The sequence below is a fragment of the Pezoporus occidentalis genome, unplaced genomic scaffold, assembly GCF_034315485.1.
Source record: "Pezoporus occidentalis ecotype Australia unplaced genomic scaffold, CSIRO_AGI_Poc_V1 ctg618, whole genome shotgun sequence".
Classification (NCBI taxonomy): Eukaryota; Metazoa; Chordata; class Aves; order Psittaciformes; family Psittacidae; genus Pezoporus; species Pezoporus occidentalis.
Window position 1 is genome coordinate 16,072 of NW_026915964.1, and position 16,294 is coordinate 32,365.

The 16,294-nt window shown below is 53.2% G+C and overlaps 1 protein-coding gene across 1 annotated transcript; it reads right to left on the reverse strand.

Annotated features, from left to right (window-relative positions):
• Positions 1–466: 466 nt before the first annotated feature.
• Positions 467–15,825, reverse strand: LOC134174587 (transcription factor 4-like; the record flags this gene model as incomplete). The annotated part of the gene is made up of 4 exons (XM_062639729.1): positions 467–615; positions 3,931–4,160; positions 11,374–11,536; positions 15,701–15,825. Coding segments are annotated over 4 exons (655 nt in total), but the record flags the coding sequence as incomplete, so codon positions are not given.
• Positions 15,826–16,294: the final 469 nt, after the last annotated feature.

Genomic DNA, 16,294 nt, shown 5'->3' on the forward strand with positions numbered 1-16,294 from the left:
ATGGATGATGATGGATGGATGATGGATGGATGATGGATGGATGATGGATGATGGACACTGATGGATGGATGCTGATGGATGGATGATGGATGGATGCTGATGGATGCTGATGGATGGATGATGATGGATGGATGATGGATGGATGATGATGGATGGATGATGGATGGATGATGATGGATGGACGATGATGATGATAATGATGGATGATGGTGATGATGATGATGATGATGGATGGATGATGATGGATGATGGATGATGATGGATGATGATGGATGCTGATGGATGGATACTGATGGATGCTGATGGATGGATGCTGATGGATGCTGATGATGGATGCTGATGGATGGATGCTGATGGATGATGGATGATGATGATGGATGGATGATGGACACTGATGGATGGATGGATGCTGATGGATGCTGGATGCTGACGCACACACGCATGGAAACAGGGATACCCGCCCCCCAACCTTGCCTTTTTACATCTGTCCCATGTGATTGGCAGCGTCTCCCATGCCGGGATGGGGCCCGGGCAAGGAGAGCGGAGGCGGATCCGAGGAGACCTTCTCTTCTTCCCGTCTCTTCAGGCACGCCGCCTTGGGGTTCAGGTTCCTCTCTGGTGGGATGGAGGGAGAAAAGGGGGGTCAAAGGCATCTCTGCATCGGGGGGGCATAAGGGTGGGATGGGGGGGGGATGGATGAGGGATGATGGATGATGGATGATGATGGATGATGGATGGATGATGATGATGGATGATGATGGATGGATGATGATGGATGGATGATGATGGATGGATGATGGATGGATGCATGATGATGGATGGATGATGGATGGATGATGATGGATGATGGATGGTGGATGATGGATGGATGATGATGGATGGATGATGGATGGATGATGATGGATGGATGATGGATGGATGGATGATGGATAAGGGATGATGATGAATGGATGATGGATGAGGGATGGATGATGGATGATGATGGATGATGGATGATGATGGATGATGGATGGTGGATGATGATGGATGGATGATGGATGGATGGTGGATGGATGATGGATGGGTGGATGGATGATGGATAGATGATGATGGATAAGGGATGATGATGTATGGATGGTGGATAAGGGATGATGATGGATGATGGATGGATGGAGAAGGGATGGATGGATGATGGATGATGGATGATGATGGATGGGTGCTGATGGATGGATGATGATGATGATGATGATGGATGGATGGTGGATAAAGGATGGATGATGGATGGATGGATGATGGATGATGGATGGATGATGGATGGATGGATGGATGATGGATGGATGATGATGGATGGATGGTGATGGATGGATGATGGATGGATGATGATGGATGATGATGGATGATGGATGGATGATGGATGATGGATGGATGATGATGGATGGATGATGATGGAAGGATGATGATGGATGACGATGGATGATTGATGACGATGGATGATTGATGATGATGGATGGATGATGGATGCTGATGGATGGATGATGATGGATGGATGATGGATGGGTGATGGATGGATGATGATGGATGGATGATGATGGATAAGGGATGATGATGGATGGTGGATAAGGGATGGATGATGGATAAGGGATGATGATGGATGGATGATGATGGATGGATGGTGATGGATGGATGATGGATGATGGATGGATGATGGATGGATGGTGGATGATGGATGGATGGATGGATGGATGATGGATGGATGATGATGGATGGATGATGGATGGATGATGGATAAGGGATGATGATGGATGGATGATGGATGGATGATGATGGATGGATGATGTTGGATGATGATGGATGGGGGATGGATTAGAATGGATGGATGGATGGATGATGATGAGTCACGGATGATGATGGATGAATGGAAGACGGATGGTGATGGATGATAAAAGAGGGATGATGGATGATAACAGATGATGATGGACGATGGAAGGATGATGGAAGGATGATGGGTAAGAGATGATGATGGATGGATGCTGGATAAGGGATGATAAGGGATGGATGGATGATAGATGATGGATGATGAATGGCTGATGATGGATGGATGATGGATGGATGGATAAGGGATGATGATGAATGGATGAATGGAAGATGAATGGAAGATCACAGATGGATCATGGATGCATGATGGATGATGAATGGATGGATGATGATGCATGATGAATGCCTGATGCTGGACAACAGACAACCAACATCCACCCATCAACGAACCCCCCCCAACCCAACCCAATCCAACTCAACCCAACTCAACCCAACCCAACTCAACCCAACCCAACTCAACCCAACCCAACCCAACTCAACCCAACCCAACCCAACCCAACTCAACCCAACCCAACCCAACTCAACCCAACCCAACCCAACCCAACCCAAGCCAACCCAACCCAACCCAACCCAACCCAACTCAACCCAACCCAACCCAACCACCCCAACTCAACCCAACCCAACCCAACCCAACTCAACTCAACCCAACTCAACCCAACCCAACCCAACTCAACCCAACCCAACCCAACCCAAGCCAACCCAACCCAACCCCTCAACCCATCCCAACCCAACCCAACTCAACCCAACCCAACCCAACTCAACCCAACCCAACCCAACCCAAGCCAACCCAACCCAACCCCTCAACCCATCCCAACCCAACCCAACTCAACCCAACCCAACTCAACCCAACTCAACGCAACCCAACCCAACCCAACCCAACCCAACTCAACCCAACCCAACTCAACCCAACCCAACCCATCCCAACCCATCCCAACCTAACCCAACCCAACCCAACCCAACTCAACCCAACCCAACCCAACTCAACCCAACTCAACCCAACCCAACCCAACTCAACGCAACCAACCCAACCCAACCCAACTCAACCCAACCCAACCCAACCCAACTCAACCCAACCCACCCCACCCCAACCCAACCCAACCCAACCCACCCAACCCAACCCAACCCAACCCAACTCAACCCAACCCAACCCAACTCAACCCACCCCAACTCAACCCAACCCAACCCAACTCAACCCCCCCCAACCCAACCCAACCCAACTCAACCCAACCCAACCCAACCCAACTCAACCCAATCAACCCACCCCAACTCAACCAACCCAACCCAACTCAACCCAACCCTACTCAACCCAACTCAACCCAACTCAACCCAACTCAACCCAACCCAACTCAACCCAACCCAACCCAACTCAACCCAACCCAACCCAACTCAACCCAACCCAACCCAACCCAACCCAACTCAACCCAACCCAACTCAACGCAACCAACCCAACCCAACTCAACCCAACCCAACTCAACCCAACTCAACCCAACCCATCCCAACTCAACCCAACCCAACTCAACCCAACTCAACCCAACCCAACCCAACTCAACCCAACCCAACTCAACCCATCCCAACCAACCCAACCCATCCCAACCCAACTCAGCCCAACCCAACTCAACCCAACTCAACACAACCCACCCCAAACCCCCCAAACCCAACCCAAACCCCCCAAAACCAACACAAACTCAACCCAACCCAACCAACCCAACCCAACAACTCAACCCAACCGAACTCAACCCAACCCAACCCACCCCAACCCAACCCAACCCAACTCAACCCAACCCAACTCAACCCAACCCAACCAACCCAACCCAACCCAACAACTCAACCCAACCGAACTCAACCCAACCCAACCCAACTCAACCCAACCCAACCCAACCCAACAACTCAACCCAACCGAACCCAACCCAACCCACCCCAACCCAACCCAACCCAACTCAACCCAACCCAACCCAACCCACCCCAACCCAACCCAACCCAACTCAACCCAACCCAACCCAACTCAACCCAATTCAACCCAACCCAACCCAACCCAACTCAACGCAACTCAACCCAACCCAACCCAACCCAACTCACCCCTCACTTGCTGCTCCAGGCTGAGGATGACGGCCACGGCCTGGTGCAGGATGAGCAGCTTGGTTTGGGGCTTGTCGCTCTTGAGATGCAGCTGCACCATGCGGCCCAGCTCCTTGAAGGCCTCGTTGATGTCCCGCACGCGGAGGCGCTCGCGGGCGTTGTTGGCCATGCGCCGTTCCTTCTCCCGCTCGGCTTTCTGCTCCGGGGTCAGGTCCTCGTCGTCGTTGGTGCTGCAATGGTGGGTTTGGGGGGGGGACACGGGGACACACAAAGGGGATTCCAATGGAGGTTCCAATGGGGCATCTCCCATTGACTCCATTCTGATGTCTCCATGGAGAGAGGAACCCATTGGGAATGGGGCATCTTCCATTGACTCCATTCAAGGGGCTCCATGGAGAGAGGAACCCATTGGGAATGGGGCATCTCCCATTGACTCCATTCTGATGCCACCATGGAGCAAGGAACCCATTGGGAATGGGGCATCTTCCATTGACTCCATTCTGATGCCACCATGGAGCAAGGAACCCATTGGGAATGGGGCATCACCCATTGACTCCATTCAATGGTCTCCATGGAGAGAGGAACCCATTGGGAATGGGGCATCTCCCATTGACTCCATTTTCAAGGGGCTCCATGGAGAGAAGAACCCATTGGGAATGGGGCATCTCCCATTGACTCCATTCAAGGGGCTTCCAATGGAGGTTCCAATGGGGCATCTTCCATTGACTCCATTCAAGGGTCTCCATGGAGAGAGGAATCCATTCGGAATGGGGCATCTCCCATTGACTCCATTCAAGGGTCTCCATGGAGAGAGGAACCCATTGGGAATGGGGCATCACCCATTGACCCCATTCTCCTGCCCCATAGAGCAAGGATCCCATTGGGATCCCGCATCCTTTGCTCCCCAAACCTCCCGCATCCTTCGGTACCCAAACCTCCTGCATCCTTTGGTACCCAAACCTCCCGCATCCTTTGGTACCCAAACCTCCCGCATCCTTTGCTCCCCAAACCTCCCGCATCCTTTGGTACCCAAACCCCCTGCATCCTTTGGTACCCAAACCTCCCGCATTCTTTGGTACCCAAACCTCCCGCATCCTTTGCTCCCCAAACCTCCTGCATCCTTTGGTACCCAAACCTTCATCCTTTGCTCCCCAAACCTCCCGCATCCTTTGCTCCCCAAACCTCCCGCATCCTTTGCTACCCAAACCTCCCGCATCCTTTGGTACCCAAACCTGCATCCTTCGGAACCCAAACCTCCTACATCCTTTGGTCCCCAAACCTCCCGCATCCTTTGGTACCCAAACCTCCCGCATCCTTTGGTACCCAAACCTCCCGCATCCTTTGCTCCCCAAACCTCCCGCATCCTTTGGTACCCAAACCTCCCGCATCCTTTGGTACCCAAACCCGCATCCTTTGGTACCCAAACCTCCCGCATCCTTTGGTACCCAAACCTCCCACATCCTTTGGTACCCAAACCTCCCGCATCCTTTGGTACCCAAACCCGCATCCTTTGGTACCCAAACCTCCCGCATCCTTTGGTACCCAAACCTCCCGCATCCTTTGGTACCCAAACCTCCCGCATCCTTTGGTACCCAAACCTCCCGCATCCTTTGTTCCCCAAACCTCCCGCATCCTTTGGTACCCAAACCCGCATCCTTTGGTACCCTAACCTCCCGCATCCTTTGGTACCCAAACCTCCCGCATCCTTTGGTACCCAAACCTCCCGCATCCTTTGGTACCCAAACCTTCATCCTTTGGTACCCAAACCTCCCGCATCCTTTGCTCCCCAAACCTCCCGCATCCTTTGGTACCCAAACCTGCATCCTTTGGTACCCAAACCTCCCCCATCCTTTGCTCCCCAAACCTCCCGCATCCTTTGGTACCCAAACCTCCCGCATCCTTTGGTACCCAAACCTCCCGCATCCTTTGCTCCCCAAACCTCCCGCATCCTTTGCTCCCCAAACCTCCCGCATCCTTTCCTCCCCAAACCTCCCGCATCCTTTGGTACCCAAACCACCTGCATCCTTTGCTCCCCAAACCTCCCGCATCCTTTGGTACCCAAACCTCCTGCATCCTTTGGTACCCAAACCTCCCGCATCCTTTGCTCCCCAAACCTCCTGCATCCTTTGCTCCCCAAACCTCCTGCATCCTTTGGTACCCAAACCTCCCGCATCCTTTGGTACCCAAACCCGCATCCTTTGGTACCCAAACCTCCCGCATCCTTTGGTACCCAAACCCGCATCCTTTGGTACCCAAACCTCCCGCATCCTTTGGTACCCAAACCTCCCACATCCTTTGGTACCCAAACCTCCCGCATCCTTTGGTACCCAAACCCGCATCCTTTGGTACCCAAACCTCCCGCATCCTTTGGTACCCAAACCTCCCACACCCCCTTTGGTACCCAAACCTCCCGCATCCCTCCCCAAACCTCCCGCATCCTTTGCTCCCCAAACCTCCCGCATCCTTTGCTCCCCAAACCTCCCGCATCCTTTGGTACCCAAACCTCCCGCATCCTTTGCTCCCCAAACCTCCCGCATCCTTTGCTCCCCAAACCTCCCGCATCCTTTGGTACCCAAACCTCCTGCATCCTTTGGTACCCAAACCTCCCGCATCCTTCGCTCCCCAAACCTCCCGCATCCTTTGGTACCCAAACCTCCCGCATCCTTTGGCACCCAAACCTCCCGCATCCTTTGGTACCCAAACCTCCCGCATCCTTTGGTACCCAAACCTTCATCCTTTGGTACCCAAACCCGCATCCTTTGGTACCCAAACCTCCTGCATTCTTTGGTACCCTCTCGCATCCTTTGCTCCCCAAACCTCCCGCATCCTTTGGTACCCAAACCTCCCGCATCCTTTGGTACCCAAACCTCCCGCATCCTTTGCTCCCCAAACCTCCTGCATCCTTTGGTACCCAAACCTTCATCCTTTGCTCCCCAAACCTCCCGCATCCTTTGCTCCCCAAACCTCCCGCATCCTTTGCTACCCAAACCTCCCGCATCCTTTGGTACCCAAACCTGCATCCTTCGGTACCCAAACCTCCCGCATCCTTTGGTACCCAAACCTCCCGCATCCTTTGGTCCCCAAACCTCCCGCATCCTTTGGTACCCAAACCTCCCGCATCCTTTGCTCCCCAAACCTCCCGCATCCTTTGCTCCCCAAACCTCCCGCATCCTTTGGTACCCAAACCTCCCGCATCCTTTGGTACCCAAACCCGCATCCTTTGGTACCCAAACCTCCCGCATCCTTTGGTACCCAAACCTCCCGCATCCTTTGGTACCCAAACCTGCATCCTTTGGTACCCAAACCTCCCGCATCCTTTGGTACCCAAACCTCCCGCATCCTTTGCTCCCCAAACCTCCCGCATCCTTTGGTACCCAAACCTCCCGCATCCTTTGGTACCCAAACCTCCCGCATCCTTTGGTACCCAAACCCACATCCTTTGGTACCCAAACCTCCCGCATCCTTTGGTACCCAAACCTCCCGCATCCTTTGCTCCCCAAACCTCCCGCATCCTTTGGTACCCAAACCTCCCGCATCCTTTGGTACCCAAACCTGCATCCTTTGGTACCCAAACCTCCCGCATCCTTTGCTCCCCAAACCTCCCGCATCCTTTGGTACCCAAACCTCCTGCATCCTTTGGTACCCAAACCTGCATCCTTTGGTACCCAAACCTCCCTCATCCTTTGGTACCCAAACCTCCCGCATCCTTTGGTACCCAAACCTCCCTCATCCTTTGGTACCCAAACCCGCATCCTTTGGTACCCAAACCTCCTGCATCCTTTGCTCCCCAAACCCGCATCCTTTGGTACCCAAACCTCCCGCATCCTTTGGTACCCAAACCTGCATCCTTTGCTCCCCAAACCTGCATCCTTTGGTACCCAAACCCGCATCCTTTGGTACCCAAACCTCCAGCATCCTTTGGTACCCAAACCTCCTGCATCCTTTGCTCCCCAAACCTCCCGCATCCTTTGCTCCCCAAACCTCCCGCATCCTTTGGTACCCAAACCTCCCGCATCCTTTGGTTCCCAAACCTCCCGCATCCTTTGGTACCCAAACCTGCATCCTTTGGTACCCAAACCTCCCGCATCCTTTGGTACCCAAACCTCCCGCATCCTTTGGTACCCAAACCTCCCGCATCCTTTGCTCCCCAAACCTCCCGCATCCTTTGCTCCCCAAACCTCCCGCATCCTTTGCTCCCCAAACCTCCCGCATCCTTTGGTACCCAAACCTCCCGCATCCTTTGGTACCCAAACCTCCCGCATCCTTTGGTACCCAAACCTCCCGCATCCTTTGCTCCCCAAACCTCCCGCATCCTTTGCTCCCCAAACCTCCCGCATCCTTTGGTACCCAAACCTCCCGCATCCTTTGGTACCCAAACCTCCCGCATCCTTTGGTACCCAAACCTCCCGCATCCTTTGGTACCCAAACCCGCATCCTTTGGTACCCAAACCTCCCGCATCCTTTGGTACCCAAACCTCCCACATCCTTTGGTACCCAAACCTCCCGCATCCTTTGGTACCCAAACCCGCATCCTTTGGTACCCAAACCTCCCGCATCCTTTGGTACCCAAACCTCCCACATCCTTTGGTACCCAAACCTCCCGCATCCTTTGCTCCCCAAACCTCCCGCATCCTTTGCTCCCCAAACCTCCCGCATCCTTTGGTACCCAAACCTCCCGCATCCTTTGGTACCCAAACCTCCCGCATCCTTTGCTCCCCAAACCTCCCGCATCCTTTGGTACCCAAACCTCCCGCATCCTTTGGTACCCAAACCTCCCGCATCCTTTGCTACCCAAACCTCCCGCATCCTTTGCTCCCCAAACCTCCCGCATCCTTTGGTACCCAAACCTCCCGCATCCTTCGCTCCCCAAACCTCCCGCATCCTTTGGTACCCAAACCTCCCGCATCCTTTGGCACCCAAACCTCCCGCATCCTTTGGTACCCAAACCTCCCGCATCCTTTGGTACCCAAACCTTCATCCTTTGGTACCCAAACCCGCATCCTTTGGTACCCAAACCTCCTGCATTCTTTGGTACCCAAACCTCTCGCATCCTTTGCTCCCCAAACCTCCCGCATCCTTTGGTACCCAAACCTCCCGCATCCTTTGGTACCCAAACCTCCCGCATCCTTTGCTCCCCAAACCTCCTGCATCCTTTGGTACCCAAACCTTCATCCTTTGCTCCCCAAACCTCCCGCATCCTTTGCTCCCCAAACCTCCCGCATCCTTTGCTACCCAAACCTCCCGCATCCTTTGGTACCCAAACCTGCATCCTTCGGTACCCAAACCTCCCGCATCCTTTGGTACCCAAACCTCCCGCATCCTTTGGTCCCCAAACCTCCCGCATCCTTTGGTACCCAAACCTCCCGCATCCTTTGGTACCCAAACCTCCCGCATCCTTTGCTCCCCAAACCTCCCGCATCCTTTGGTACCCAAACCTCCCGCATCCTTTGCTCCCCAAACCTCCCGCATCCTTTGGTACCCAAACCTCCCGCATCCTTTGGCACCCAAACCTCCCGCATCCTTTGGTACCCAAACCCGCATCCTTTGGTACCCAAACCTCCCGCATCCTTTGGTACCCAAACCTCCCGCATCCTTTGGTACCCAAACCTGCATCCTTTGGTACCCAAACCTCCCGCATCCTTTGGTACCCAAACCTCCCGCATCCTTTGCTCCCCAAACCTCCCGCATCCTTTGGTACCCAAACCTCCCGCATCCTTTGGTACCCAAACCTCCCGCATCCTTTGGTACCCAAACCCGCATCCTTTGGTACCCAAACCTCCCGCATCCTTTGGTACCCAAACCTCCCGCATCCTTTGCTCCCCAAACCTCCCGCATCCTTTGGTACCCAAACCTCCCGCATCCTTTGGTACCCAAACCTGCATCCTTTGGTACCCAAACCTCCCGCATCCTTTGCTCCCCAAACCTCCCGCATCCTTTGGTACCCAAACCTCCTGCATCCTTTGGTACCCAAACCTGCATCCTTTGGTACCCAAACCTCCCTCATCCTTTGGTACCCAAACCTCCCGCATCCTTTGGTACCCAAACCTCCCTCATCCTTTGGTACCCAAACCCGCATCCTTTGGTACCCAAACCTCCTGCATCCTTTGCTCCCCAAACCCGCATCCTTTGGTACCCAAACCTCCCGCATCCTTTGGTACCCAAACCTGCATCCTTTGCTCCCCAAACCTGCATCCTTTGGTACCCAAACCCGCATCCTTTGGTACCCAAACCTCCAGCATCCTTTGGTACCCAAACCTCCTGCATCCTTTGCTCCCCAAACCTCCCGCATCCTTTGCTCCCCAAACCTCCCGCATCCTTTGGTACCCAAACCTCCCGCATCCTTTGGTTCCCAAACCTCCCGCATCCTTTGCTCCCCAAACCTCCCGCATCCTTTGCTCCCCAAACCTCCCGCATCCTTTGGTACCCAAACCTCCCGCATCCTTTGGTACCCAAACCTCCCGCATCCTTTGCTCCCCAAACCTCCCGCATCCTTTGCTCCCCAAACCTCCCGCATCCTTTGGTACCCAAACCTCCCGCATCCTTTGGTACCCAAACCTCCCGCATCCTTTGGTACCCAAACCTCCCGCATCCTTTGCTCCCCAAACCTCCCGCATCCTTTGGTACCCAAACCTGCATCCTTTGCTCCCCAAACCTCCCTCATCCTTTGCTCCCCAAACCTCCCTCATCCTTTGGTACCCAAACCTCCCGCATCCTTTGGTACCCAAACCTCCCTCATCCTTTGGTACCCAAACCTCCCGCATCCTTTGGTACCCAAACCTCCCGCATCCTTTGCTCCCCAAACCTCCCGCATCCTTTGGTACCCAAACCTGCATCCTTTGCTCCCCAAACCTGCATCCTTTGGTACCCAAACCCGCATCCTTTGGTACCCAAACCTCCAGCATCCTTTGCTCCCCAAACCTCCCGCATCCTTTGGTACCCAAACCTGCATCCTTCGGTACCCAAACCTGCATCCTTTGGTACCCAAACCTCCCGCATCCTTTGGTACCCAAACCTCCCGCATCCTTTGGTACCCAAACCCCCCGCATCCTTTGGTACCCAAACCTCCCGCATCCTTTGGTACCCAAACCTCCCGCATCCTTTGGTACCCAAACCTCCCGCATCCTTTGGTACCCAAACCTGCATCCTTTGGTACCCAAACCTCCCGCATCCTTTGGTACCCAAACCTCCCGCATCCTTTGGTACCCAAACCTCCCGCATCCTTTGCTCCCCAAACCTGCATCCTTTGGTACCCAAACCTCCCGCATCCTTTGGTACCCAAACCTGCATCCTTTGGTACCCAAACCTTCATCCTTTGCTCCCCAAACCTCCCGCATCCATTAAATGGGAAGTGAGAGCCCCTACACGGGATCCATGGAACGCAACGGGAGCATCCCCATGGAATTCCCGGTTTTCCCCCTCCCCTTTTCCCGGCATTCCCGTTACCTAGATCTTGACCTCGGCAGGGCTTTGAGCTCCTTCTTGTCGTCGTCCAGCTTGCGCTCTTCCAGAGGTTGGGAATCGCGGGCGTTCTCGTCGCCTTCCTCATCGGATTTGAGCTCCGAGCTGGCCGAGGAGACGCTGGGGGCTTGGAGACCGCCGGGGAGGGCTGGGAGAGGGGGAAAAGGGATTGGGATTGGGATTGGGAGGGGAAAAGGGGATGGGATACATTGGGATGGTCCATTGGGATGGTCCAAATTGGGATGCTCTAAATTGGGATGCTCGATAATGGGATGCTCTAAATTGGGATGCTCTAAGGATGGGATGGTCCAAAATGGGATGCTCCATATAGGGATGCTCTAAGATGGGATGTTCTAAATTGGGATGCTCGATAATGGGATGCTCTAAATTGGGATGCTCTAAGATGGAATGCTCTAAGATGGGATGCTCTAAATTGGGATGCTCTAAATTGGGATGGCCCAAATTGGGATGCTCTAAATTGGGATGGTCCAAAATAGGATGGTCTAAATTGGGATGCTCCAAGGATGGGATGCTCGAAGGATGGGATGCACTGAGGATGGGATGCTTGATAATGGGATGCTCTAAATTGGGATGCTCCATTGTTATGCTCCATTGGGATGCTCGAAGGATGGGATGCTCTAGGATGGGATGCTCTAAGATGGGATGGTCCAAATAGGGATGCTCTAAGGATGGGATGCTCTAGCATGGGATGGTCCAGAATGGGATGCTCGAAGGATGGGATGGTCCAAATTGGGATGCTCTAAATTGGGATGCTCTAAGGATGGGATGGTCCAAAATGGGATGGTCTAAGATGGGATGCTCCAAATTGGATGCTCCATTGGGATGCTCTACATTGGGATGCTGGAAGGATGGGATGCTCTAAAATGGGATGGTCCAAATTGGGATGCTCTATAATGGGATGCTCTAAGGATGGGATGGTCCAAGGATGGGATGGTCCAAATTCGGATGCTCCAAATTGGGATGCTCTAAATTGGGATGACTCCATTGGGATGCTCGAAGGATGGGATGCTCAAAGGATGGGATGGTCCAAATTGGGATGCTCTAATTTGGGATGCTCTAAGATGGGATGGTCCAAATTGGGATGCTCGAAGAATGGGATGCTCCAGGATGGGATGGTCCAAATTGGGATGCTCGAAGGATGGGATGCTTGATAATGGGATGCTCTAAATTGGGATGCTCTAAATTGGGATGCTCTAAGGATGGGATGGTCCAAATTGGGATGCTCTAAATTGGGATGCTCTAAGGATGGGATGGTCCAAATTGGGATGCTCTAAATTGGGATGCTCTAAATTGGGATGGTCCAAATTGGGATGCTCCAAATTGGGATGCTCTAAATTGGGATGCTCGAAGGATGGGATGCTCTATAATGGGATGGTCCAAATTGGGATGCTCTAAATTGGGATACTCGAAGGATGGGATGGTCCAAAATGGGATGCTCTAAATTGGGATGCTCGAAGGATGGGATGGTCCAAATTGGGATGCTCCAAATTGGGATGCTCTAAATTGGGATGCTCGAAGGATGGGATGGTCCAAATAGGGATGCTCTAAATTGGGATGCTCTAAATTGGGATGCTCTAAGATGGGATGGTCCAAATTGGGATGCTCGAAGAATGGGATGCTCTAGGATGGGATGGTCCAAATTGGGATGGTCTAAATTGGGATGCTCCATTGGGATGCTCAAAGGATGGGATGGTCCAAAATGGGATGCTCGAAGGATGGGATGCTCGATAATGGGATGCTCTAAATTATGATGCTCTAAATTGGGATGCTCGAAGGATGGGATGGTCCAAATAGGGATGCTCTAAGATGGGATGCTCCAAATTGGGATGCTGCAAATTGGGATGCTCTAAGGATGGGATGGTCCAAAATGGGATGCTCGAAGGATGGGATGCTCTAAGATGGGATGCTCTATGAGATGCTGTAAGGATGGGATGCTCTATAATGGGATGCTCTAAATTGGGATGCTCTAAGGATGGGATGCTCTAAGGATGGGATGGTCCAAAATGGGATGCTCCAAATTGGGATGCTCTAAATTGGGATGCTCGAAGGATGGGATGCTCTAGGATGGGATGGTCCAAAATGGGATGGTCTAAATTGGGATGCTCCATTGGGATGCTCTAAATTGGGATGCTCGATAATGGGATGCTCTAAATTGGGATGCTCTAAATTGGGATGCTCTAAGGATGGTATGGTCCAAAATGGGATGGTCTAAATTGGGATGCTCTAAGGATGGGATGGTCCAAAATGGGATGGTCTAAGATGGGATGCTCCAAATGGGATGCTCCATTGGGATGCTCTACATTGGGATGCTGGAAGGATGGGATGCTCTAAAATGGGATGGTCCAAATTGGGATGCTCTATAATGGGATGCTCTAAGGATGGGATGGTCCAAGGATGGGATGGTCCAAATTCGGATGCTCCAAATTGGGATGCTCTAAATTGGGATGACTCCATTGGGATGCTCGAAATTGGGATGCCCAAAGGATGGGATGGTCCAAATTGGGATGCTCCAAAGATGGGATGCTCTAAGGATGGGATGGTCCAAATTGGGATGCTCCAAACCGGGATGCTCTAAGATGGGATGCTCGAAGGATGGGAAGCTCTAAATTGGGATGCTCTAAATTGGGATGCTCTAAATTGGGATGCTCTAAGATGGGATGCTCTAAATTGGGATGGCCCAAATTGGGATGCTCTAAATTGGGATGGTCCAAGGATGGGATGCTCGAAGGATGGGATGCACTGAGGATGGGATGCTTGATAATGGGATGCTCTAAATTGGGATGCTCCATTGTTATGCTCCATTGGGATGCTCGAAGGATGGGATGCTCTAGGATGGGATGCTCTAAGATGGGATGGTCCAAATAGGGATGCTCTAAGGATGGGATGCTCTAGCATGGGATGGTCCAGAATGGGATGCTCGAAGGATGGGATGGTCCAAATTGGGATGCTCTAAATTGGGATGCTCGATAATGGGATGGTCCAAATTGGGATGCTCCAAATTGGGATGCTCGATAATGGGATGGTCCAAATTGGGATGCTCTAAATTGGGATGCTCTAAGGATGGTATGGTCCAAAATGGGATGGTCTAAGATGGGATGCTCCAAATGGGATGCTCCATTGGGATGCTCTACATTGGGATGCTGGAAGGATGGGATGCTCTAAAATGGGATGGTCCAAATTGGGATGCTCTATAATGGGATGCTCTAAGGATGGGATGGTCCAAGGATGGGATGGTCCAAGAATGGGATGGTCCAAATTGGGATGCTCCAAATTGGGATGCTCTAAGATGGGATGCTCTAAATTGGGATGCTCGAAGGACGGGATGGTCCAAATTGGGATGCTCCATGGGATGCTCTATGGGATGCTCTATGGGATGCTCTATGGGATGCTCTATGGGATGCTCCATGGGGTGCCCTATGGGATGCTCTATGGGATGCTCTATGGGATGCTCTATGGGATGCCCTATGGGATGCCCTATGGGATGCTCTATGGGATGCTCTATGGGGTGCCCTATGGGATGCCCTATGGGATGCTCTATGGGATGCTCAATGGGATGCCCTATGGGATGCTCTATGGGGTGCCCTATGGGATGCTCAATGGGATGCCCTATGGGATGCTCCATGGGATGCTCTATGGGATGCTCCATGGGGTGCCCTATGGGATGCTCTATGGGATGCTCTATGGGATGCCCTATGGGATGCTCTATGGGATGATCTATGGGATGCTCTATGGGATGCTCTATGGGATGCTCTATGGGATGCTCTATGGGATGCTCTATGGGATGCCCTATGGGATGCTCTATGGGATGCCCTATGGGATGCCCTATGGGATGCTCTATGGGATGCTCTATGGGATGCTCTATGGGATGCTCTATGGGATGCTCTATGGGGTGCCCTATGGGATGCTGAATGGGATGCTCTATGGGGTGCCCTATGGGATGCTCAATGGGATGCCCTATGGGATGCTCTATGGGATGCCCTATGGGATGCTCTATGGGATGCTCTATGGGATGCCCTATGGGATGCTCTATGGGGTGCCCTATGGGATGCTCAATGGGGTGCCCTATGGGATGCTCAATGGGATGCCCTATGGGATGCTCCATGGGATGCTCTATGGGATGCTCCATGGGGTGCCCTATGGGATGCTCTATGGGATGCTCTATGGGATGCCCTATGGGATGCTCTATGGGATGATCTATGGGATGCTCTATGGGATGCTCTATGGGATGCTCTATGGGATGCTCTATGGGGTGCCCCTTCCCACCCCTCCATCCCATAGGGGTCCCACTCACCCCTATAGGGATCCTGGGGGGGGTTCAGCTCCGGCGATGGGGCCGAGGGGTTGGGGAGCAGCGAGGGGGCCCCCCGCATCCCGACGCCGTCTTCCCGATGGGATGGCACCTGCAAGGCAAAGGAGCTATGGGGCAGGGATGCTCCCATCTATGGGGCAGGGATGCTGCCATCTATGGGGCTATGGGGCAGGGATGCTCCCATCTATGGGGCTATGGGGCAGGGATGCTCCCATCTATGGGGCAGGGATGCTGCCATCTATGGGGGCTATGGGGCAGGGATGCTGCCATCTATGGGGCTATGGGGCAGGGATGCTCCCATCTATGGGGCTATGGGGCAGGGACCCATCTATGGGGCTATGGGGCAGGGATGCTCCCATCTATGGGGGCTATGGGGCAGGGATGCTCCCATCTATGGGGCTATGGGGCAGGGACCCATCTATGGGGCAGGGATGCTCCAATCTATGGGGCTATGGGGCAGGGATGCTCCCATCTATGGGGCTATGGGGCAGGGATGCTCCCATCTATGGGGCGATGGGGCAGGGAGACATCTATGGGGTCTATGGGGCAGGGATGCTCCCATCTATGGGGCTATGG